The sequence below is a fragment of the Melozone crissalis genome, unplaced genomic scaffold, assembly GCF_028551555.1.
Source record: "Melozone crissalis strain CALT ecotype California unplaced genomic scaffold, PUWL_Pcris_2 ptg000004l_1, whole genome shotgun sequence".
NCBI lineage: Eukaryota > Metazoa > Chordata > Aves > Passeriformes > Passerellidae > Melozone > Melozone crissalis.
In genome coordinates, this window is record NW_026535782.1 from 44,608,179 (window position 1) to 44,634,279 (window position 26,101).

At 45.2% G+C, this 26,101-nt stretch overlaps 2 protein-coding genes across 5 annotated transcripts in view; one reads left to right on the forward strand and one right to left on the reverse strand.

Annotated features, from left to right (window-relative positions):
- Positions 1 to 6,254, reverse strand: part of TIMP3 (TIMP metallopeptidase inhibitor 3) — a 37,558-nt gene extending 31,304 nt beyond the window's left edge. The window contains exon 1 of the mRNA XM_054280251.1: positions 5,935 to 6,254. Within this exon, the coding sequence (XP_054136226.1) occupies positions 5,935 to 6,058 (124 nt within the window). The 5' untranslated portion in view covers positions 6,059 to 6,254. The remainder of the gene's footprint in view (positions 1 to 5,934) is intronic.
- Positions 1 to 26,101, forward strand: part of SYN3 (synapsin III) — a 184,029-nt gene that overhangs the window by 92,813 nt on the left and 65,115 nt on the right. The gene's annotated exons all lie outside the window — the stretch shown is intronic.

Below are 26,101 nucleotides of genomic sequence, written 5' to 3' on the forward strand. Positions count from 1 at the left end.
CCACAAAGCTGTGGAAAAGCTGAAACAGTCTTGGATAGTTTCAAATGTAGTCAGCTGCTCTGATCAGCCTTGTCTCAGAGAAGTCTATGTAAGGGATAGTTAGCTTAAAGAGTAGTAAGAATCAAAGTTCTGCCAGTAAAATTTCAAGTGTCACATGGGGACGTTCTTCAGAGGTTTAGATGAGCTACAGTAGGCCTTTAATGAACTCTGCATTTACTTAATTAATTGGTGCTTGAAGGCACAATTTTCCTTTCATCTTCTACACTACTATCATTTTACCACTATAATTTGCTTCCAATTTATATTATCATGTGAAAGACAGAATCATACCCTGAAAGTCTACAGCAATAAGCAGCACATTAGAGCAAAAGCCTCTTCATCTTGAAATGAAAAAAAAAAAAAACCAGCCAACAAAAAACCCCCTATAATTATAGAGAAACTCAAACACAGGCACTGCTGACATTATGAGGGCCAAAAATAAGTTCCCTAGCTTAGTCTAGTTCAGAGCTGGCAAACACAGCATGCCTGATCTTGCCTGTTGACTAAAACCAAGCTGTCCTCTCAGGTTTACCAGCTCTTCCAAACTCCCAGAGAGCAGCTGGTGGAAGTTTTATTTAATTCCAAGACCTCCTGACCAGACCAAATAGGCTCCTTCCTTCAGTGATACACGCTTGGTTGGGCTACCTAAGAGAAGCACATGGTGCTGGAGCTGTGAGGAAAAAGAAGTTGACCTTAGACAACATTGTTACATCATAAAACTAAGTTTCCACCTTAGTAGTTCCAACATCCAACCTAGGCTGAGGTGACTCAATGAGTGCTCCTATTAAAAATGCTTGGCCCCACCCACCCCAGCTGGGATTGCACTTGAGTACAGAGATCCATTTCATCAGATGCAACTCAGTTGCCATATCCAAGAAGGTCTGAAAGTACAGGACTAACTGAAGTAGTGTCTCAGAAAAAGTGAAGTCCACTGATGGAACTAAGAATTTGTGTGACACCTTGTGTCACTTCCCCTATGGTCAAACAATCAAATCTGCTCATCCTGAAAAACAGACACGAATAAGGCAGGTCCTTCCCAAACCCAGATGAAAAACACCATACTGTGCATGGCTGTTCACACCAGCCCACCTCTTTCCAGAAAGATCAGAGGAGCAATTGACAGGTGGAGAGTTCTAAAGAACATGTCGGAAATCAGTGAAAATAAGGAAAAAAATGTCTGCATAAAGCAGTAGCTCCAAGGCTTAAGGTTGGAACATCTGACTCTCTGCTGGCTTAAGAGACCTTGCTGGAGACACTTCCTGCAGGAAATCTGGAGTAAGCATATGCAATAATAAAAAGAAATAACATTCTGCACTACATCTTCTGAACAGTAATTTTCACCACTTTTATTTTTTAATAGATACATTTAGTCAAGTGACTAACTCCAGATCCCACTACTCTTATAAGGAACTAAAATCGCAAATAACCACACACAAAAATTTAATAATAATAATAACTTAAGAAATAATTTCTATTTCCACTTCTACTAAATAGGACAATTCAGCTGCGAGTGGCCATCATTCTGTCAGGAGACATGACTAGTCACAAGGAACACCCTCTTTCAACAAAGTTATTAGCGTGGACATGGGAATTCCATAGAAGTCAAACAAATCTCCATTTCTTCCCACATAAAATGAAATTTGCAGTGCCTTTTTTTTATTCTTTTTTGAAGCTTTTATGGGATGCTTCTCAGATTTCCTGCTTCTAAAATGCCTCCAAGGGAAGTCCAGTCTAAAAATAAAATCACATCATTACTTCCTTGACAAATGTCTGATGAAGTGGATACACTTTTGCAACCATCGCCACAACATGTAACCCAAAAAAATTAGTTTTAAATTCATCTCAGCACTAAAGATTCGTATAATTAATTTGAGATAGGTTATTGTAACTTTTTTATTAGTCTGGCAGACCTTACCTGTCTGCCTTAAAGGCTAAGACAGGACATTTGATATCACTACAACAAAATAAAGAATCACGTTCAAAATCTCATGTGTGATCAAGTGTTCAGCACATCTCTTTTAGGTTATTAGTGAGAAGGTGGAATGATCAACTCAGGAAAACCAGGAAAGAGCAGGTTTTCATTAGGTGCTTAGACTTCAGGCCAAACAAATTCACCAGTTTCCTCCTTCTCTGCTGTTTTCTTCTTGCTCTTCTCTCATATTCTCAGTTCAAAGGATGGGAGCCACTGCAGGTGTTGTGAGCTCAGTGCTGTGGGTATAGGAGGATGGAATAAAGAATGGCTTCCACAGCACCAAGGGACTCTTAAGAACTTACCTTCACCTCCCCAGGGTTTGCCACCTCCATCTCACCAAGAGCAAGGTTACTTAGAACAGAGAGGAGCACTGCCCCCTGGCATCCTTGCTGATACAGGTATTTCTTCCCCCAGCACAGAGCAATGTTGAGCTCCTTTGAGCTTAGGTAAAAGACATCTAATAGTGCCATAGCTCTTCTCTAAAGTATATGTGCAAGATAGAAGTAAGATACCTGTGGAGTGAACAAAGTACTTTATCACTTGCAGACTGGTTTGTCAAAATGCAGTCTGCAATTTCACATATTTTCTCCCTTTTTTCTTTTTTTTTGAAAGGATATGTGGGGCAGAGGGGGCTGGCCAAATGGGAGGCGTTTTTTCCAGACCTGTGAATTCAACATTCCGCAGCCAAGCTCAAAAATTCCTGCTGTTCGTGCAAAAAAAGGACAAACAAGTCCCTTTCATGTCAGCTATGTCCAGCTGGAAATGTCACAGCTTTGTCACAAAAGAACAAAGCATGCCTGGTGTCTGTTCTCTCAAAAGGTCTCTTAATTCAAACAAAAGAAAAATATTCACATCTGGAAGGGGTCATAGGCAGAGGGCAGGAGGGGAGGAAGCAAAGTTCAGATGGCAAATCATAGCAGCCGCTGTTTGTCCAATTACAGTACTGCCTCTTCTGGCACTTACTGATCCCAGTAAAGAAAGAAAGCCAAGAGTTAAAATAGCAATTTTATTATTGATTGACCCATAGGGCCAGATAAGACACACCTCTTCACTTTTGCTTCATTCATCATGATGGAACAGTCAGGCTGAGTGAAAAGATCCCTTGTGACCAATAGTACCTCTAGCAACTACCTCTTTTTTCTCCCCTTCCTCCTTTTTTAAATTAAAAAAAATATATATACATTGTTATTTATGAAGTTCAAGATTCCTTCAAAGAACACAACCTTCACTTTCAAACTATGTACATATTGAAATCCTGCCCTTTCCACTGGGTTTATTTGACCATCTGTTTCTGTAAAGATTAAAACCTTCTAGTGACTGCAGGGTTGGGAGGCTGTATCAGAACTGAGCCATTGGAAAATGAAAAATTAAATGTCCAGTGAGATCAGATTAAAGGAGAAGAGAATAAAACTTGAGAGCAGGACTTCACTGGTTAAGCAGGAAAACATCAACAGCAGAAGTTTGCATTACAGTCCTCAGCTAAAAGTTTTCTCCTTCTTCAAAATGCAGTGCTTCTGAAGATGAAAAGCCTCTCCTAGGCTGCCACCTAGCTAGTTAATTTCTTGCATTGTTTCAGGAGCTATTTTAAAAGCCTCTTTTGCCCCAGCCCTTACTGCACTGACTCCTCCCTTTAGAGCTGGTATTTTGTCAGAAGTTTTAAGAGCGATAAAAACTTGCTGCCAAGTCCCTTTCTTCCCCACAATGTGTTTTATAACCCAGCGTGTAGTTTAGTCTGTCTAAACACTGCACTAGTACACTGCCATCAGTTTCCATGGAGATGATTAACTCCTCCAAAGCCAGAAAGCTTCAGTGAGCTTTTTGTCCTTTCCGCGTATGAAGAACATGACAGCATTTACTAAATTCAGCCTACAGAAATATCACATTTTCCAGACAGTCTTAGCAAATGTAAGGATTTACTTTTTCTTCAAGCCATGCAGTCTTAACCAAACTTGCATTCAAGGCATTTACTGGAATGGGTTGCTCTTTCCCCTCAAGCTGCTCTTCCTTTGCATTGCTGTGATGTCTGTAGGCATGACAGCCCCAGACACATCAACTTTTTGAACTACTTTGCCTCAGAGCAAAGCCAAGACTTGAGATATAATGAAGAGCCCAGAAGAGAGAAAGGAAAGAAGAAGGGAAGACTTTGAACTCAACCAGAAAACAGAGTAGAAAACGGAAAAACTGTGTGCCCTAAAGTTTAGGAGCACCGTTATACGAAATGTCATAGTTTACTCTGAGTCACTTATCATATAGTAAAAATATTCTGTCAGTGTGTATTTATTACAAAAATGTATTTAATGCCATTTTTGAACTGAAACTACCTCTTATCTATTATAGCATGGCCTAACCAGAGCAAGAAAACAGTCCTTCTCCCAAAATGCAGCTAATGAAGGCCACATGCTGCCATCAGCTTTTGCTGTTTCCCAGTCTCACTTTCACAGAAAGAACAGTCTCCCTGGCAGTTGCCACTTAGGTGGCATACTTGTTTATCCAAACTATGAAAATGGCAACAGAAGTTTGAATAGTTTAGTTTCCTGGAAGAATTTCCCAGTATAAAACTATTTTATGAATGTTTTCCAGGCTATCATCACTGAAACAAAGTGTAACCTTCCCACCACTTTTAATATGGAATGGGTGTTCTGGCATTCAGGAGCAGATTCGCTATATAAACTAAACATGAGAAACCAGGCACAACTGCAGCTTCTGTAGAACTGAAGGCAAGAGATATTTTGCCACTAACCTTGGCTAACTTGAAAAGGCTACTGGCAGCATTCATAGTGATGGGTGTTCTGCTGCAGTGAGAATTACTTTTTATTTGACTTCCATTGCAGTTGCCAGGTGGATTTCTTTGCAGACTCTACTCTGAGTCAGTACCATGTGGGTATCAGCAGTGCAAAGTCCCTGGCCCCTTTTATGCTGTGCTGCTAAGACAACCTACAGAGAAGGCAGGAGACTTCTTGGACCTGTGCCGTCCTCTCACCACTGCTGAAGTGACAGCCTGTATTTACCATTACATAGACATGTGTCCAGTAGTAGCTCAAAGGACACAACTAATTGATTTCATACACTTTGCCACGGAGAGCTAACAAGCAACAACAATATCTTGTTACCCACCCTTGGCCACAAGCAAGCCAACAAACTTGGGAACAGAGTCTCCATTACCTCCTCCTCAGAGATTTCTGGTGCTGTCCATGTCCTCTACCTAAAGTTAGTGTAACGAAGACCCCTAGGGATACTGAAACCCATAGTGGAAAATATCAGTCAGGATCCAAGGAAAGTGTTTTAACTTTCCCAAAAGCGTGCAGGTGTACACACCTCCCACAGCTGCAAAGACCACAGCACAGCATGCAGAAAGCCTGGATACACTCGGTACCTGCTTTTCGAGCCCTTCCCAACGTTACAAGCACAGCACCACAAGCCTGCGAGAGCCGCACCTCCAACCCGCAGCGGCCACAGGCGGCTTCGTGGCTTGTGAGCACCCATCCTAATCCTGCCTCCTACTTCTTGTCACCAAGTTGAGGAGGAAGTTTTGGCAGCCTACACCTCCAATTGTGTTTCTGTCCTGCTGTACAAAATACGCCACTCTAACAATGACTGATTTCTTAAAGACACTTCTGCGGAAGGCTGCTGCCGCCGTGGGACAGGGCTTGGGAGGGTTGGGCGGGGGTCCGCCACCACACGCCTCTCCTCTTACCAACCAGACGTCTGCAGCAGCACCGGAGCCCAAGCCGCTCCTGGAAGGTCAGGTCAGCGCTGTGCGGTGTGACCCGCCCGCCGCACCGCTGCCCTCACTGCGCGCCTCGCGGGACGCGGCTGCCTGGCCGTGACAGCCGCGCTGCTGCCCGCACCCCTCAGGGTCCCGGGAGCCTTCGGAGTCCCCCGAGCCCTCCCAGCCCGGGCGGCGGCGGGGCGGCGGCACTTACCGATGTCGGAGTTGCAGAAAGCGTCCTGCGGATGGATGGGGACGCAAGTGCAAGCCTCCACCACCAAGTCCCGCAGGCTCCAGCTGCACAGGAACACGACGAGGAAGCTCAGCCACGCCGTCATGTTGCCCCCGAGGTGCCTCCTCACTTCTGCGGAGCGGGAAGCGGCCGATGCTGTGTTCGGCTGACTTTATTCTTGCCCCCTAACAACCCGTGCTCCGCGGCTGCCTGCCCTGTCCCTGTCTCTCTGGCTGGCTCGCTCGGCGGGACGGTGCGGGTGCGGAGCTGAGGGGAGCTGAGGTGCGGAGCGCGGCAGGCACAGCGGCACCGGCGCGCGGAGTTATACCCGGCTCGAGCCGCTCGCGCTCCGGGGGCGCCGCCGCGCGCGGCCAATGGTAGCGCCGCATTACCTCATCGGCGCGAGCGCGGGGCGGGGCCGCGCCCGCCGCGCCTTATAGGGAATAGAGCGGGCGCGCGGCGGGCGGGGGCGCGGCTCCGGTTCTGGCCCCGGTTCTAAACCCACCCCGGCCCCGGCCCCGGCCCCGGCCCCGGCCCCGGCCCCGGCCCCGGCCCCGGCCCCGGCCCCGGCCTGGTTCTGGGCCCGACCCGCTTCGCTCCCGGTACGGCGGAGCGGGGTAGCTCTCCCGTGGCGGCGGGTGTCCGCCCGAGCCTGTCACATCCTCCCCCGGGCCGGCCGCGCCGCTCCTCAGGACACCTGGAGAACGCTCGCGGCCCGCTTGGACAGCCCGCGCTGTTTCCCCTCAGCCCGCCGGGGCTGCCTGCAAACCGAGTGTAACCTGCCGGCACACTACTCCGGCTGTTCCAGAGCGCTGTCGAACGCACAAGTGCAGCGTGCTGCTTCTTTTCCTCTCCCAACGGGCCGTAGAAAGAGGATGGGGGGAAAGGACAAGACCTACCTGAACTGTAAACCAGGATTTTATCCTGAATGTTTTTAATCCTGCTCAGATGCTCCTTCTCCACCACCCAGCAATTCCCCTTCTCTGGCCTTTCAGTCAGAAAGCGGTCATAACCTGCTAAAACCAAGCTGGAAAAAGCAGTGTTGTATCTACCCGGGCACCCCCAACATTTAATCTCAAAGTATATTTCAGCAGAGCGGCTTTAGTGGAATCTAGAGAAATGTTCTGTTTGTTTTGTTTTCCTTTATCCCCTTTCGAAGCCATAAATTTCCATCAGCTGTAGAAATGTAAATGTTATAGAAGAGCTGGGACTGTAAGGACGGAGATTGCCAGCTGCATGATACAGACAGCCTTATTATCCTCCAAAGGGGACTGAGGGGTGATTAATCACAGTATCAAACCAGTGTATATAATGTCAGAGTACTTTCCACAGGGTTTACAAGACTTAAGCGCGTCTAGTTATAAATTATGCTGGTATTAAAAGCCAGGGACCAGCTGTCCTAAATTTCTATATAGTCAGCTAAGTCCTTAGATTTACAATTCTGCTCCATTTGGGTGAAGCACAGTCTTCCTACACCTTTTCTTTAATCATACCATCCATATAAAATTAAAATCTCCTGTCTTAAGGAAGTACAGGCTTTTATTTGGAGCATTGGTAGGCAAAAGCTTCAGGATGGGTGTTGTCAGTAGGGATCAAGGTTGCAATGCCAGCAGTGGGAAACACAAGTTCCTATCCTCGCTGTGACACAGACAACCTGTGTGGCAGCTTTGCCTCACTGTGCTTCAAATCCCTGTGTCATGGGATAAAGTGTTGGGAGCTGCTCAGGAATGTGCATTAGTGAACACAGTGAAAAAATCAGACGGTAATGAGGTACTAACGGGTCCGATAAGTATGTGTGAGACAGGGTATTAAATAAATCATTCTGTTTAGACACCTCACAGCCTGAACCATTGGGCCCAAGTTGCAATACAAGAAACCCTGCTCAAAAAATATTTTAGGTACTTGGACTATCTGTTCAAGGTGCTACAAGTGAAGCTGGATCCATCAGGTTGGGTGGATGTCAGTTCAGTCTCACTGGCTGTAAACAAGGAACAACTCCACCGACCTCAGCAGAGTAACATGGAAGAAGAATGAGGTGTGTCTGGCACTCTCATTTTTCCTTTATTGTTGTAAAAAGTTTGATATCCACCAACATCATGATACACCTGGCCTATCAACATCTCAGATCAATATCTGAGAGAAGCAGAATTCTGCCAGAACCTGACACTGGTGTAAATAAGGGAGAGTTTGGCTCACACACAACTAGATTATAATCACAGCTCCTGCACCACCTCCCTTCGCTCTCTGGCCAAGTAACTCCCCTGAATATGTTTCTTCATTCCTATAATAACACCTTTCCTGTGTGTTCCGAGGACTAACATGCTAAATGCTTTGTAATAAGCTTTTAAGCTGTGGGGTGCTGTGTAAATGCTGAGAGTCTATGATACACAGATGCAGGACACATTGAGAGGAGACTGAAAAACAAACCCACTTTCTCAATATCCGAAACAGGAGAGGAAGGGGCCCAGAAATTACTGAAGTTCCATAGGGCCCTCCAAGCTATGGAAGTAGCTTGCTTACAGTGAGGCTGACCAAGCTAGTTAAAATGACACCAAGTTTGTGCTGATTGCAGGAACTGGCTCACTTTTCAGATATAATCCAGAGAAGCAGTCAGATGAAAAGGAGTGACACAGCTTGATCCAAGGGCTGGGCACATCCCTTCGGAAGGGATGGGGTGCAGGCTGTCAGTATGGCAAGGCTTGCCACTATCTTCTATACCACTGTTTGGGAAATGATCCAGAATTTTTAGTGCTTTTATTATCATTGCCTGGAGTAGTAGTACCTGTGTTTGATCAGGGCTTAGCTGATTCACCTGCATTTTTTACACTTAGATATTCTATTTCAGAGAGATTAACTTCTCTACATTAGTTGGGGTGCAGTTTTTTCAATCAGGACTGGATACTGTACATTAAGAACAATATTTATTTGCCTCTTGAAGAGTACACTTCACACAGAGAAACCAGAATGTTCTATTTTTGTAAAGTACAAGTAAATTATACTCAGGAAAGTTCAGTCTGGCCAGTGGCCTGCTCAAGGCCTTTGTTAAATACTTTAATCTGCCTGTACACTTATTTTATCATCTGAAAATAGAGATATTTTGTGTTATCATCTGATAATATCCATTAGATATCCAATATTAGCCTCTCCCCTTTAAGACCTACTGGCAAAGTGAACTCCAAAAAAGCCAGGCAAAGATTCTGAGTGTTTATTTATATGAGAAAATATGGATAATGGTGTCAGATTAACAGAGAAAGTCAATGAAGGAACTGAAAGGATAATTATCTCTGAATTCCTCTTCTATGCCCTGTCTGTATGGAAAAAAACTGCAAAGGGAAAAAAGAAAATAAAAACTGTCATTCTGGTTCTTTGCTCAGATAAAACTTTAAACCTTATATGGCCACAAAGAAGGCAGCATTGAAAGAAGGAGAAAATAGACACCTTAATCTTCATTTGAGTTTACGTTTGGTTAATGTCACCAAATAAAGAAATCTATGTTATTCCAGTCTTCCATCAAGAACACACTGCTGAACACAGTTAAGGATCTCTCTGCCTTACCGAGCAGCCACCCAGCTTCACGCTGTGCTCCCGTCGGCTCCCGCAAGCCAAGCGTGACTGGGCCGGGTCAGCAGCCGGTGTGAGAATCCCCGGGGAAGGCGATGTCCCGCAGGCGGTGGTGGCGGAGCGCAGCGCCCCGCGCCCTGCGCCGTGCCGGAGTGTGCGCGGCAGGGCTAGGGGGCACTGCGCTGCAAGGGATGGCGCGGCCTCCGCGGGACCGAAAGAACCCGTTCCTTGGAAAAGGAAACATACTGAGCTGGGTGTCATTTAAATTTCGGCAAGGAGAATTACCTTCTGCTTTCTGATACTCAGTTAATATCAGGTGCATGTTAACATCGTTTTCCTTCCACAAGACCCGCCTGGAACCAGGGACAGAGACTGAGATATGAACTAAAGGCATGTTCACTTGCCTTCTGATCACATTTCATTGTGAGGGATGCCGGCTGCTTCAGTGCAGAAGGGCTTCATCAAACTACAGCAACTGCTGGCAAAAAAACCCCACATACCAGGAGGGCTGAGAGAAAGAGAGTGGGGGAGGCGCAGAGAGAGAGACCCCACTCTCACCAGAGAAAAATTCCCTGACGAATGTCACATGTAGTGGTTGGTAACACTTCAGTTCATCACCAGATCTTAGCTGGGTCAACTGAGCTCAGCATGAATAAAATCAGGAGAATTCAACCTGCAGTTCAACATCCCTGCCACCTCCTTAACAATATATTAACTTTAAAAGCTTCTGAAGTAAGGGCCCTTTTCTATTTTAATTTTTTGACAGCAAATTGACTTGATTCATGACTGTGGAGTCTTGCCATTAGCATTCTAAATTGTCCACCTGACAAGTTGCTCAAAAGCATCCTCTTGTCCTAAAAACTTTTCTTGAAGATGATGATCTTTATATCTTTTACAGCAGCTCAGCATCATGCCCTCTAGGAGGTCTCATTGTTTTTATTCATGAGGAGAAGGATAGGTGTTTTCAGAGCTATCTGATGTTCTTTCTACAGCACACTCTTGCCATCTTGTAGGACAGTAGAGAATGGTCATGCATCGCATTAGAAAAAGGTTCTCATATTTCTCGATTATCTGCTTCTTTTTCAGTAAACTGTTTCTTTTCTAACACTGTTCTCTGAGAAGATGTTTTGTTTAAAATGTTTGTATTTGCTATGATTTATGTGTGTGAAACAAGTTGCAAAACTCCTATTAATTCCACTGTTGTATCTGTAAACTTTATATGCTATTTAAAATGAGAATACTCCTGCTTCAAAAATATCTTTGATTCTATGAATACATACAAAAAAATTCATTTGATCTCTTTCTCTGAGGTTGCAAAGGAATTATGTCACCTTCCTGTCTGCAAGCCAGACATAGGTAACACTCCATCCCATTCCCAAGCTTTTCATTGCAGGTACACCATTAAATTTTCATCAGCTCTAACAGTTCTATACTGTGTTCAGTCTTCAAGAATCCTTTAGAGACTGTGCCCACTGAGAGCACCCAGCCTGGCAGCAGACTGTAGGCACCATGTGTTTCCAGGAATTTTACATTATAAAGGGTTGTGGAATATGAAATCACCCCTCAGTAGTGTGGGGATCCTCCAGTCAGGCTGTGATGTGGCATCAGCTGCAGAAGAGTAACCAGGAAATATCTTTTAACAGCCTTATCAAGCTGAAAATGTTTCCTGCACATGACCGTGCTTTTTGGCCCAAATCCAGCAAAACACTAAGGCACATGTTCAGCTTTAAGCACACAAGATGCTCTACTGAAGTCAACAGAACCATTTGCATACACAAAGTTAAATATAAGCTTAAGTGCATTTCTGGACCAGGGCCAGAGGGCTCAGTACCATGCAGGGTTCAAGCCAGGAGGCTGTGATTAGATGGTCTGACAGAATCCGGGAGGGAAGGACACGACGTGATTTGCTTGATTCTACCTGCCTATGCCTCATTCCAAGCAACTAATGTTCTCTCATTTTTGTTTATAGTAAGTCTTTCAATTTCTCTTGTTTTGCTTTCCTGCTGCTGTAGCCATTTTCAAATTGAAGTTTTGATTTTCTTTTTTAAAGCCTTCTAAACTGCATCAATAGCTTTAAGTGACTGAACAAAGAGATTTCAAATAGATGAAGTACTTCAAATGGTAATAAGAGCTGGTATTCCCAGAGCTTTGGAGGCTGCACTAAATACAGAGGAGAGTGAGAGCAATTGAAAATCACTTTTCTGTTGTTCCTTTGTATGAACTGGTTTCTGGCTTATGCAATGCACAGTAATTAAAATGACTGGAATGCCTCACATTTTTAAGAGAGCTTTAAGGCAGCTCTGTGGCATTGCAGCCAGCAGAGTTCATGAGCAGATTCATGGCTGCAATCGAGGTTTGACGTTTCTATCCACGTAACTTGAAGAAGACAATATCTCTGTAGAAGCCTTTGAGGGGAGGCTTCTACAATATCTCTGTAGAAGCCTTCCCTTGAGGAAGAAGGGATAGACACAGAAACGCAGTAACATCTGCATCAGCTCCATGAGCAGCTATGGGGCAAATCTTCCTTTTGATGGGATAAGAGCCTAAAGGTTGGTGTGGTTGTCAGAGATTTCATTGCCTTCTCTCACTGTAGCCTTTATGTCCTGCTCAAATTCAAGTGTGGGACAGAAAGCCTGCCAGACTGGCATGTCTCTCACAGCTGGTTGCCCTCCCTGTGATGAGGTTACTCTGCTAGGCAGGGGTGAGGGATTATCTTGTTGCTTTTCAATCCCCCGGTACAGTCCAGTATTTAATTTTCAACTTTTCCAATTTTTTCTTTTTACTGGAGGTGGCTGACCACTGCATCCCCAGTTTTCTCTCAACTACTGGCTTGGCTTTTCATAGTGATGATTTGCCTCAGAGGAGCAGGAGAGCTGAATACAGCTTCCCTTGGGGGGAGAGCTGGCTGACCTGAGGACATGGCCTTTTTGGCCTGTTGAACAGCTAGATCCTCTTCTCTCATCTCTCTGAAGGCCTCTCACCAGCCTTCTGAAGGCATGGACTGAGCCTGCTTCCTCATCTCTCAGCATAATCTTTGTCTCCTTCTCATCAGAGGGCACTGTCAGGATACAGCTGCTTCCACAACCCTGTGTGAGTATAGGGAGGTAGAGAAAGATCCCAGGCAGGAGGCACTAATCCTGTATCTCTCAAACCATCCTGAGCTATGAGCGCTGCAGCCCCTTCATGTGCCAGTCCCTAGGATGTGTCACTGGTTTTAAAGCATGTTGGAATCTCCTAAAATTACCATACATGTGAAAAGCAGAAAGAGCAACACCAAGGGGCTTGCATCCCTTTTTTTGTTTCTTTAAAGAGCCTGAAGATAGTATTGGGCTGTCTGGCGTGAAGGAAGGGTCTTTTCTTTACCTGCAGAACAGGTGCAAGTGCAGGAAAAGTTGATGTCTTGAGTTGCTTCTCCCTGCACAGCCTTCAGAAACTTCCTGTAGGAATAAGCCAGTCTCCTCGTCCCCATAGTGCAGGTGTTACCAGCCTCTCACCTGAAACTGCAAATTAAGGTATTAGTTACAAGGACAGTCTCTAGTGACAAGGAGAGTGTCCCAGCAGGGAATGAACTCAGTGACTCCTGTCGTGCATGCCACTGCGTGATGTCAAAAGTGAGAAGCAGTTCCTCTGTGTGGAATTGCTCCAGCATAGGATTTTTCTTATAAATCCAGACTTTTTCAATGCTTTCCTTCCTGTGCTCCTAGATCTATGCTGTATTCTAAACAGTAGCTGACTGCTCACTGACATCAGGCCCTTCCCTCAGACTCACAGTCCCAGCCAGGAGAAGCTGGGGAATTTCCGATGGGAGATTTCAAGGACGAATCTCTTTCTTCTCTAGAGCAAAAGGCAGCGCTTCGGTTTCCTCACTCCTTTGGAATTTTTATCCATAAATCTTGGCATTCAGTGTGAGACAAAAGATGAGGAGATGGTAGATCTGCAGTCTAAAGTGAGGACACTTACTTGTTTATTGTCCTGCTCTTCCCAAGTGAAGAGTAATACATTCCTCAAAGGAACTTTTCAGGTCAGCAATGTGAGTTCCACACCTAATGTATTCATGTCAGGAGTGAAAAAAATCAGTGTTTGATTTAGCACAGATGTGCAAAAATAGTATTCTTTGTCCACTGAAAACAGAGCTAATCCACAGCCTCTCTTCCCCTTTCCTTTAATCTGACAGCCTCTCTCCCTTCACTGTGCCTTTCTGAGGGGTGCTTCTGAGGGGTGTTTCAGTGAGAACTACCCAGAGCTGCAGGAACCAGGGAGGTGTAGTCCATATGTACAGAATACATACCAGGAGTTGAACTCTGAAGGTACCAAAGCTTGACCATGTGCTGTGAGCAAGCAAACACCTCTCTGTAGCTTTGCTGTTTGTAGCTGTGCCACCAAATCTCACACAGAGTGTTGGCCAGGGGTCTGGCATTATCCCAAGTGCCTGCAGTGGGATCCTGGACTGCGCTCCAAAGCAGTGGCTCATCTCAAGTGCTAAGAGGCTGGAGAGGGACTGAACACTTCTAGCAGAAGCAGGTGTCCAATAGCAGCTTAGCACAGCACATTCTGTCTTCTCCCTCTCCTCTTTCTCTCCCTCTGCCTCTGCCTGCCTCTCCTCTCCAAGGTAACTGCAAGAAGAGATTGAATTCTCACCACACAGGCCAGAGAGGCAGAAGGGTTCTCCCTAGACACCTAGCTGAGGTCAGTGAGGAAAGTGCTCCCAGAGTAAAAGTTATGCAATGCATGGGAGGAATCCACAGTTTTAATCATGGGATAATTAATGGAAAACGATAAACAAAGGGCTGAGCAACAGCAGTTTCTACCAACAGAGATATGATTCTCCAGCAGACTTTCCCCAGCACCTGACAGTACAAAAGACAGTAGATAGACAAGTATTTTATGTGTTTTCATTTTACCTGTATCTTTATGTTCCCTAGATTGCAACCCAGCATTTTTTAACCAAAATCTTGCTTCCTTTTCCCTCAGTTCAAGTTCAGCAGAACCACCACAAGACCAGTGAGGGGAATGGGAGGGCAGGGGTGAAGTTCTGCGCAGTGCCAACAAATTCTTAGTGCAGTTAGGATAGAAGGCACTAATCTGGTCTCCCTTTCCTCATAGGATAGCCGTGGGTGTACCTACTGAAGGCATTTCAATTCCCCTTTCCAGTGCTGAAACTGAATGAGCTGTTGCTGGAAAAAACTTCTCCCATTGATATTTAAATAAAGTATCTGCTGTGCCAAAGAAACAGGATCATCAAGAAGAGCACAGTCCACCCCATGAAAAAGAAGGAGCAAGCTAGGCAGGCAATCTTTTACTTCATTTGAAATTGACTTCCCCATCCAGAATAAAACTTCACCTTTGAACACCATGTATAATGGCAAGTTAGCCTGGAGAGGCGAATATAGCATAATCTGTGTATGGATGTAAGCAATAGCACTCCAGAGAGATGGCTGGAGGAAACCCATACTCACTCCAAGTGATTGCAAGAGCATTTCCTTCTCCTCCTGCTCCTCCAGAACCTACCTCCTTAGCTTAGACAATGTCTCCAAGTCCCCTAAGGTGTTTTCACATGTATCAATGAAATAACTTTTAACAAATTTTTTTTTCTCCCTGAAATTGCAATCTGAAGGATTAGGTAGTCATAGCCATTTGGTTTTATTTTGAGAAAAGGCTTGTAAAATAGGAAGGAGAAAATAGGACAACCTGGTGCTGCCAAAATAACCCAACTTATTCCATCAGGCATTTTTGGGAAGAAGGAGGGAGGGAAGCTTTTAAAGCCATGCCTGTGGCTGCATGCCTGCAAGGGATAGTTCTCAAAGGATTCCCCTAATCAGATTCTGAAGAAGATGGACTGTATCTTTGTGATTCACTCCATGTCTTATTCTAAGACCATATGCTCTGGTCACGTGAAGATTTACAGTCTCAAATTTACTGGCCTCAGAGAATCTGAAAGAATTATGCAAGAAATCATGTTCTGTCATAACTGAGGCCTCACACAGCCGTGCTTCCTAAAGACTGCTTCTAACTCGATATATGGCCCCTCTAGGGCGTTGTAAGCCCTTCTGGGGAAGAGGGAAGGGGAGGAAAAAGGGGAGCTGCTGATCATTGCCATATGTGAGAAGCATCCCTGTCTGCACGTGGGTGTGACGTTCGTGTTGTCACAGAGGCTGAGCTCTGCAGAGCCCCCGTTTCCTGTTTCCAGTCAGAATCTTGCTGCCAGAGCAGGAATCCCATATCACTCTGTACTGCGCTTACAAAAAAGGAAAATTATGGCCAATGGAGGGGGAAGGGGTGGGGGAAATCCTCTTAAATAGCCATGTAGGATGTCTGGGCAGGGATATGAGCCAGGAGTCCTCAGAGGCAGTAGAATAAGTGGGAGTTTAGCAAACAACCATTTTCTTCCTTTGACTAGTGTTCCTTAGAGACCTCAGTACTCCAATTCTCATAGCTAATTTTAGCTATTTGTGGTTGGCCTGTTCTTAATGTTCCTTTCCTATCTCTCTCACACACTCTGAACCTTGGGATAGTCTCTGTGGGTTGACAGATGACGTGAAAACCTCTAATCTGCAGGTCAAATATCAAAAAATTAAGTGGGATCATGCAACTGGAAGCATAATTTGCTTTTTTTCCAAATAAGGGCGATACATTCATATTAGTAGTTCTTAGCATACCAAGTTTATGAGGTTTTTTAAAAGTGTATGAGGGGAATGACCTATTCTTTAAAATTTTATGGTAACCAGCAAAGATGTTATCATCCCATGGACACTGCCTTTCCTGTGCAGGCTATGACTGATGCACTTTCATTATGTTTTGGCACTGCTCTTTGTTAGAAAAACCAAAACCACATTGTCCCAAACACTGTACTGATACATAACAGGCAGGATGAGTCCCTGCCAAAGGGCATCGAGTGCACATTAGAGAGGGTTTAAAATGAACATAGTGGCAATAAATGTGCCATGCCAGGAGGGAAGGAACTTGCAGCTTGTGGCATTTGTACTGCAGATACCACATTCAGGGAACTCTGAGTCTTACCTGCTTTACAGTCCTGTGGTGAATTGATGTCAATGCTTTATCTAACATGAGGTTTGCTGTACAGATTGTGATGAGTCTGAAGTCCAGAGGCACCACAGGGTACAAAAGAATGGTAAAAGGGTATGGATGACTCCTCTTGTCTCAACCAAATTTTCCCAGAAACATGAGCAACAGGTGGCTCTTTTTCTTCCACTAAATTTCTCATGGATTCCCTGTCCTGATTGCCTCTCCTCTCCACATAAAATCTGTAGAGGATGCTCTGCAGGGGAAAAGTGTGGGCTCTAAGTGATGGATGTGTAGGACTGTGGACAGTAAAAGGGTTTATGGGCCCTTAGATGGTGACTCTGCTCTGTAAGAAAATTTAGTTCAAGGCCTGGAAATTGTGTCACTAACCTTATTTTCAGCTGGTTGATTTCAAAAGTCTTAGAGGCAGATGAGGAATCCTGAGAAACTTGATTAGGAGGAGGAAAAGGTAGTTATTACGTCTCTCAAAGACAGGAAAGCAGTATTCCTTGAGAATAGGCCAGAGGCCAGATTTACATTATTAATTAGACAGACACCTCTGGTTTTGTGTTGGACCAGAAGCAAAAGACTGACTAGGGTATCTTGGACAAGACTGCCTGTAGCACCCTGCTCTGGCTGGCAGGAAGCAGTCAGTCTGCACATAAAACAGACCTGGTGAGCTGCTTTCCTGGGAGCTCTGCTGATTGCTGAAGGTCCCTTAATTTTTAAGTGTTGGCAGCTTGCTTCACTTTCAGACAGAGATAAGTCCTGCCTAAACTGAAGGAATGAATGGAGGGAATCTCCCCCCCACTACACCCCATATGTAGGTTGCCCTAATAGTCCCTGAACAGATGGATGGGGTCATGTGAGCCCGTGAAACTCGATCTGTTTTGGAGGAGTGGTGGGTGTGGTGCTGTGGTCATGGACCACAGATATATGTGTTGCCTTTCACAGAGAAGCTCACTGTCCTCCAAAGACTGAATATCAACAAAATCCTTCCTGTGGGGACTTCCAGTTCTGCCTGAGCCAGCTGTAAATTCCTTTGAGGCTAAGACTAAGAAAACTGGAATCCTGGGAGGGCTTTGGTACAGTCCCAAAACCATTTCCACTGAATCTTCCCAAAAATATGGTTTCTCTGACCCAGGAATGTGAGCTCTGTAACAATGCAAAGCTGAAGTCCTAGACCACTGGAATTAACAAGTATTAGCTCATTGCATCTTTGCACTCTGTCTCGGCTAACATGAAAATAGTTTTCCCTCTGGGACACAGACTTGGTTCCATCTTTGTGTAGCACCTGGCACAGTGGGGATGTTGGCATTTGAGTGAGGTGCTACCTCTATATAAACAAATTTAAAAATTCGTGGGACCTCTACTTTCTTCTTTGCTGCTTTTGATTGATTATTTAAGAGTAAGTGATCATAAAGCATCGGAGTGAGCGGAGCAGAGCTAACGGCTGCTTCAGCCAGGAAATGCCTGAGGAGCAGGGAAAACAGAGACTGGAGTATAAATGGCTGTAGCACAGTGAACAGAACACATGAGCTGGTACAGACTTGCTGAAGCAGGAGATATCAGAAAAGTAGTTATGTGCACAGAGAGCTCCTCTACTGGTCCCAGCAAAGCTGGAACAAAACTACATTTGCTCTACAGCAGGTGAAGGTCCAGTCCTCCAAACCCAGGACAGCTGGCCATCCTGACCACTGGACCTACCAGCTGCCTCCTCACTTGTCAGACCTTCTGCTTTTGCCTTCTGTCCCTCACCATCTGTTTGTCCTTTTCATGGGAGAGGTCCCTTCCAGTTGTCACCCTCTGCATCAGCCAGTTGAAACATTTGCCTCCCCTACCGGGACAAGTTTCCTTCACAATTTTTGTGCTTCCTTGCATGATACAATTTCTTTTCTGAATGAATATTCGCAATGCTCCCCTTTTAAACACAGAGCTTCTAGAGCAACGTAACACCTCTTGGAGCAAATGCCTTCCCTAAAAGCCTTGATGTTGAGGCCCCAAATGTCCACACTCTGTCTTCCAAGGATATAGAATGTAATCCAGGCATCACTCCCTTGCCTGTGGTTTCTCTGTTGCAGTGAAGTGTCCGGAGAGCAGACAGCCAGAACAGCCACCAGCATGCTGGAAAGGGCATGTCGGGGGGGGAAGGAAGAGTGGCTGCACCACATTGTGTTCCAGGCATGTTTAGTTGGCACATGGTCCCTGGGGGATTGCTGGATGCTGGAGTATATTTAGGGCAGCTTCTGGGCTACTTGAGCTCACAGTGAGAGAGGTAAGGCAAAATCATGCAGCTGCACCCAACTCCTAGGGGCTGTCTTCCTTCCCACTGCTTGTGAGAAAGGTCTGAGCAGAGCAGAGAGAACTTAGACCCACATCACACTACACACCAACTTCTCTGCCTCTTCCTACCTACCAAAGTAGGAGGGTGAGAGTTCCAGTGAAAACTTTCTTCTAGAGTGGGGAAAAAGACAAATAAAGAATAGCCAGGTGGTTTGCTATGCTCCCACTCTTCTTTGCATCCTAAAGTAGCCCCACAGACTGACGTGAATGATCTTATTAACTTGTGCTCACATGAAATACACACAAACACAGAAACGGGGAAGGCTTTCAGGGCTGTTCCCAGCTCTGAAGCAGCTCTTTGGCAGGGCTAGACTGGTTGTTTTTTTCTCCCCAGATGAGAGGCTGGTCAACACCACCCCTAAACTCACCTCCACCCCCAAACAGCTGTTTTGCCAAAGGGTGGAGAAGCAGACCTCCTGACTGAGGGTGGAGCAGTTTGAAGGGGAGGAAAGCAGTGACTTCACTTCTTATTAAGTAATAGCAGAGCGGGGTGTGCGTCACTGTGAAAAACAAGACTTTGGGTGGGGGCAAAGGCTCTCTGCAGCACCTTATGCATGGAAAATGAACAGAATACGCCATTCTGAAGAGTGAATTTGGAAAGTAAAAGATGCTGAGGACCTCGTAATCTTATTTAAGGGGATCCAAGAAGAGCATCAAGGTGAAAGGGCTCATAATGTCTTTTGGGCTAGACTTTAGGAAAGTCCACTTTCCTCCAGCAAGGATAGAGAAACATAGGAATAGATTGAGTCCCTGTGAAAAAAGCAGCACATGGGGGTTAGCTTTCATAGGGATTAGATGGCACTGGGGTCTGTGTACAAATACTAGGGGAGTGATGGCAGGACAGGCAAAGGTGTCTTTGTGATCACAGGGTTACCTGCAAGGGGACTGCTCACAGCTTCCTTTCACCCTGTGGAACCGAGCAAGTATCACAAGGTCTGGATCTATCTCCACAAATAATCCTTTCCCTGCAGCTGACTCCTTCAGGGCTGTATGAACAGCCTCAGGCCAGTCTGTTGCATTCTCTCTGCCTGATTCAATTGGCTTCTGCCAGTCCTGACTACTGCTGAAACAATCTCTCAGGCTTGAGAGCAGTCTGGTATGTTAGACATCATTCCAGGCTGTTCTGAGCATCACAAGAGTAAGAAGCAGTCTTGGACTCCAAAGGCTTCAAATGTAACATATTTTCATGCTGCTGATACTGTTCATAATGCTCTGAAAGTGCAATTGCCAGAAGGGCCATTGGAACAGAAGCTGTGAAAAGCCTTCCCAAAGACTCTGTGCAATGCTTGTGGCATCAGCAGAGCGTACCTCTGGCCCCATTTGCAGTGGGGACATAACCATAGGTTGTTATTTCCTCTCCTTGGCCTCGCAGGTGAAATACCTTGGCAGTGTCCTAGAGACACATGGCAGTGTGGGGGCACACCTCCCTCGTTCCTCTCACTAGCATGGGAACTGCACCAGTGTGTGAGTGCTGTGCATCATTGCTGCCGTGTGCTTCACTTGTTGGGCGTTTACCCAGAATTTTGCCTGGGCATGTTTGACCTTAGACCCATGCTACCACTCATGTGAGTTATTTTATATCCAGTTTTTACACACCTTTGCATACTGCAGCCACACATTGTGAGCACATGCAGTCAGGAATTCAGGCTCTGCTTAGGAGAAGTGTAAAAGCTGCCAAGGGGTGGCATCAACAGAGCGTAAATAAAGGGCCCTTTATTTTTTTTTCCTGTATATAAACTGAAAGTCCAGTTTTGTGGTACCAACCTCCCAATGCCTCCTCATGCAGACTTTCACTCATCAAGTCTGCAAAGAGCTCAAACATAGGCAATAAGCAGCTTTCCTCACCCTTGCCTCAAGTGCACAACAAGGGAAAGATAAAAAATTAAGGAAGGAATAAATGTACTCTTTCTTCCAGTCTAACTGACAACAGCAAGGGCAGTTCAATTTCATTAATAAATAGAATTTCGTGTTCCAACTTCCAACCTGAGAGAAATAAATTAACTGAGTGTTCAGAGAGTTCTGCTGCCTTGCTCACAAATCATAAATGGCTTAGCAGAACAGCACTGTTTTGGAAATAAAGAAGAAAAGGACAAAGGAACAGAAACAACAGGCATCCACCAGCTCCCAGGATGATACTTGCCAAAGCCCTTTCTCATTGCTTGCTGGCACAGCTGCTAGAGCAGACCATTGCTCCCCAGGTCTGGAAACATTCTACTCACATCTGACAGTTCAGGGGACTGCCACACACCTGCTGGGTAGCAAAGGCTTCCTCAAGCTGGAGCTGAGATAGGGTAGGAACCCCTGACCAGTCCCTCTGGCTTGCTGCTTCTTGCAGCTATTCTAACTCCTTTAGCAGCTTCTATTAAGTGGGTCCAGCTAAGCATCTCCCACCACCTGCAGTTCCTGTTAAGTACTCCTGATCCTCACTGGGTTCTGGCTTTTTGTTGCTCAAAGATAACTTCTTCAACAGACTTTTCTGGTCCTCTAGTTTGCTGTAATTTTGTCAGCAAAGACTGCAAACCATTACATGAGACTAAGGGTGGTGATCTACTATGGCCCAGCTTTTCACACTTTATGCTGATGATGTTGTTGTTTTCTGACACAAATCCACCCATATGTGCCAGCGTATGTTGATCAGTATTAGGCCCACCTCTAGGCTGTTTCAGCTCTTTTCTCTCCAACTGAGGCCAGGGCAATTCTGTCCCTGTAGCTCTCTCTGCCATGCTGGTCAGCCAACAAAACAGAAAGGAAAACACAGGGTCTTAGTTCCCTGTATCTTGCAGGCAGCCTGAGCCTCTCATTAGGATTCACCAAAGAATAGTAGCTGTCCTAAATAAGCCTCGGGACAATCCTCTGTTTATAACAACTTTAGACCCTGGTGTCATATCTGTGCTGCAGACAGATGAACTCAGAAAGGCTAGGCCATGCTAGCGAGTTTGTGAGTCCCAATGCTTCTCCACCCCTTCCCTGTTTTCCTAGAGCAGGCACTATTCCCTTCCCAAACCAGGGAATTAGTAACACTAATGGGGGAATGTGTCACCTCTGCATGCTGAGCATGACTCACAAAGTCAATAGGGCCTCAGCAGCTGAGAGGAACAATGAGTTGTGTTCTCAGTTACGTTTTTTTTGGCTACACCATCACTGGAGCCCAGAACAAGGGCAGTGATGTCAGGGCCATAGGCTTAATGTGTAAGTATCATATACAACACTACCAGCTCTCTGTGATCTGTTACTTCCACATTAACGTAACTTGGGGCATATATACACACAAATAGTTGCCAGAGCCAAGAATAAGTCATTTGGAACCGATTATTTTATTTCAGGCTTTTAACAAGAATGCTTGCCAGTCCCAACAGGCTCATTCTGGGGAGGTAGTACCTAGCTCAGTACTGAGATATATAATTTAGTCAAGGCTTCAGCCATAAAGACAGAAGTTTGGAATGTACAAATGGGCAGACAAGAATCCTGCTAAGAAATAGCTTACATTTTTCTGACAATTAGCCATTGTTGCAAGTATTTATATAAATAAAGAGTAAGAAAAAGTTCTGAGACAAAGGAGGAAATTACTCCCAGCCATTTTCAAGAAAATTACTTTGAAGCATTTCATGCACTTGTATTTGAGCAAGACTTTTCTCCATTAGCCTCTGAGTGGAATGGGGGATTGTTTCTTCCTTTCAGAAATGTGCTGTGTGTATTAAGTGGTCTGTCAAAGGAGGCCGTGCAGGAGGGGGTGTAGAGCTGAGCATACAGTGACATTGTAATCAGAGGCCAGCCCCTAGGTCAGGCAGGCAAGCTCGAACTCGCTGTAACCTGCCTGGAGTGGGTGCTGATAAGAACCCAGGCTGTGGAGTTCACGGGGAGCTATTCGCAAACATCCTCACCCCAGGAACTGTGCAGGGCTGGAGCCTGCTCTGGACAGCCCACAGTGCTGCTAAAACCCAGCTCAGGGCATCTGAACTGCACATGGATGGGGCTGCAGGAGCTACTGTCTGCTTTCTGCAGGGACAGCTGTGCCAAGAATGACAGTTCCCTGCTTTATGAAACTCTTTCCTAATGTATTGCCAGGTGTCTCAGGTGACAAGGCCTGCCTCTGTCCCATGTTATGGGCCCCTCTCATAATTTGCTGGGTTAAGCCAGGATTCCTCTGGCCAGAAAAACAGGGGAAGCCCTGAGAATTCATAACACGAAATCTTATCTCAAGGGAAAAAACAGAGGCATGTGTGTAGAGGCTTGTTGAACTACACATTCCTCTAATAGTTTCCCAACGCTGAGTACCAGTGGGACAGTCACACATTTTGCTGCGTGCTCCCAACAGGCTGGAACCTTTATCTGCTGGGCAGGCTGGTGCTGGAGCCTTGCCAATCTCCCTGGAGAGCAGCTGTGGCCCCCTGGGTTCCTGTGCCTGTGCACTGGGCAGCAGATTGGCGGAAGCTGGTGCAAAGCTGCCTGTCCGATTAAATTTGTTATTTTGCAAAAGGATTTAGCTTTGCTTGTTGGTTATTACTTAAGAAAAATCCTAAGCTGGTGCTTTAACCTGTTTTAAACCTTTCACAGGGTGAAAGAATCTGGTTCCTTTGCTTCCAAGTTGTAAACAAGGAGCAGAAAGCTAAGAGAGCAGAGAAAAAAAAAAGTTCTAAAATACTATTTTTCTTATATTATTTTTTTTCCAATCAAAAATTATGTTACAAATTTCTTTTACTAAAGGGCTGCCACATCAGAAGTGTTGCTGAACTTTTCTTCTGAAAAAAATCTGACAACAGGTCATTAGCCATCTCAGACATACTCCAGCTCCCACACATACCTGCTGTCTCTCCAGGGATGTGCTAGTAAGCCCATCCAGAAGGGTTTGTAGATTATAAAGATGATGAGAGATGCTCACATGTTTCATATTTTTTCCTGTACAAAAAAAAAAAAAAAAAGCAGAGGAAGCCAAATCAAATAAGCCACTTATTCCAAGCAAGAAAAGCTGTCTACATACAAGATTCCCTCTGGCTTAATTGAGCTTGTAGCTGACTGTTAATTAAAACAAAAAATTTTCAGTTGAGAATGTTTCAGGTCAGTGGGGACTGGTAGGCTACAAGCGAAGATGACTGTAAGTGTATTGTCTGAGTACAAAAACTACACTCAAATACTGTTGTAGTTGCAAAGCCAGGAATTGCCCATGAGAAGTGCCCAAAGAAGAGTTGACACTGAAGTTTTAATTTCCGTACTCTGAGACATGCAATGTAGATCATTTCTTTGACAGGATTCCTGTCACAGGATTTCTGCAATTAAAAACATAAACATTTCAGATTTAGCTTTGTCCTTCTGCTCAGTGGATGAAATTAGATCGTCTTTAGTTCATAGCGTTTAAACAAAGTTCTGAGAGCAGAATGACTAAAACCCCTTTTGAGCTCATGGCATTCAGCAAGATATATCTGACTGCTTCAGAAACATCCACAAATTTGTTTTCACAGCAGGACAGTAAATATTATGTATTTTGTAAATGAGAGGCTGACTGCTGAAAGTGCAAAGTCAGAAGATTTGTGAACTTGATACAGAATTACAGGGACTTGGATTTTCAGTTTCTACCATGCTGCAGCACTTTATATTCTAAGCATGAAGTCCAGGTGCATTTGCAAGTGTTCATTCCTTTTGCAAGTCAGCTGTGGTTCAGCCATTCAGGGGGCTCTGGTTGCAATGCCAGGTCCAATAGCTTCCACCCTGGTCAGCAGAGCCCTTGCCTTCCCACCCTGGCCCTACACTGAATCTCACAACACACATTTTCAGTTTTGGGCCCCTTCTGCAAATAGGATCAGGGAATCAATTCATAATACAAATAACCCTGCTTGGCCTCAGGGCACAGTCTGGGACCAGAGGCTATGTTAAGCATGCAGAAAGCAATGGACAGCCTTGTATCTGGCTAACTTGCCAAGCATCACACTGGATGACAGGAGCACTGGTCAGCTTGCAGGGCAGCAGTCCATCCCTTCAGTGCCATGATGACTCTCACTGCTTCTGCAGTCCCTTTTCCTCTGCTGACCACTGCCATCTATGTCCCACGATGCAAGAGGCAGGGGGTACTGCAGAGAGCCCTTGTGGGGCTTTCACAGCCATGAGCAGCCATCAGTTACCCAGGCAACTTTCATCCTGGATTTCATAGGTTTCTAAGCACTTGACTTCACAGCCATTACAAATATTTTCTGCAGGCATTTTGTGTGCTATACACACCATACATAAAAGTTGTTCCTAGGGACTTGGTTTAGTGATGGACTTGGCAGTGTTAGGTTAATGTCTTGACTTGATCTTAGAGGTCTTCCCCCACTTAAACAATTCCACGATTCTATATGTCCTCATTTAAAGTAACCTGGAGTATAAGAATGAGAAAGGGAGGAGATGTGAATCTGGACGATGCTGAGGACCAGAACGACCAGAACCAATGCTTTGTCCTTGTCCTTTATGCTAGATTATTTGGAGATAAAGGAGTTTGGAGGGATTACCAGCAAAGATTCCCCACTCTCAGAACCTGGTTGGTGCTGTAAACTGCAGAGGTGAGCTAGCCTGTTGGTCCCTTGCAGAGAAGCTGTCACTTGCAAAGTGCTATTTTCTGTTGGAAGCAAGATGGTTACTGTGATGTACAGCACAGGCTCCTTCCTAACCCATGACCACTGCAAATGTCAGTGCCTCTATTGGACATACAGAGCATGCATGACAGGCTTTGCTTCTTGTGACTGCCTAGCAAAATCCTTTTTTTGATCCCTCATAAGGAGAAATACAGAAAATAAGTGACAGTTCCTCTGCAAGTATTGCCATCTCTAGGATGGTCTGTCTAGCTCCTCTCCAGTAAGACCCACTCCCAGACATCAGCTGGAGAAGTCTCAAGGCCTTTCTGACATCTTCAAGACACATGGGACATCCTCATGTCTCCTGCTTCCTTTCCTTTTACCATTTCAGCTTGGTAAGGATGGGAAAACAGTGTGAGCCACTTCACTTACACTCTTGTGCACTCTATCCTCTATTTCCCAAAATCATTATATCAGCTTTAGTGACAATCTGTGTTTCTAAAATGGCACGGAGCCAACTACTGAATGGGCTAAAACCTGGCATAGGACTAACTGTTGTGAAGTTCACTAGAATAACAAACAAACTTTGGCTGGGTCATCCTTAAAAGAATCTCTTTTGTTTCTTTCATTGCACCTGATCCAAGCTCCTCATTCTCAGTTTTTAGGCTGAGAATATCTGTGCC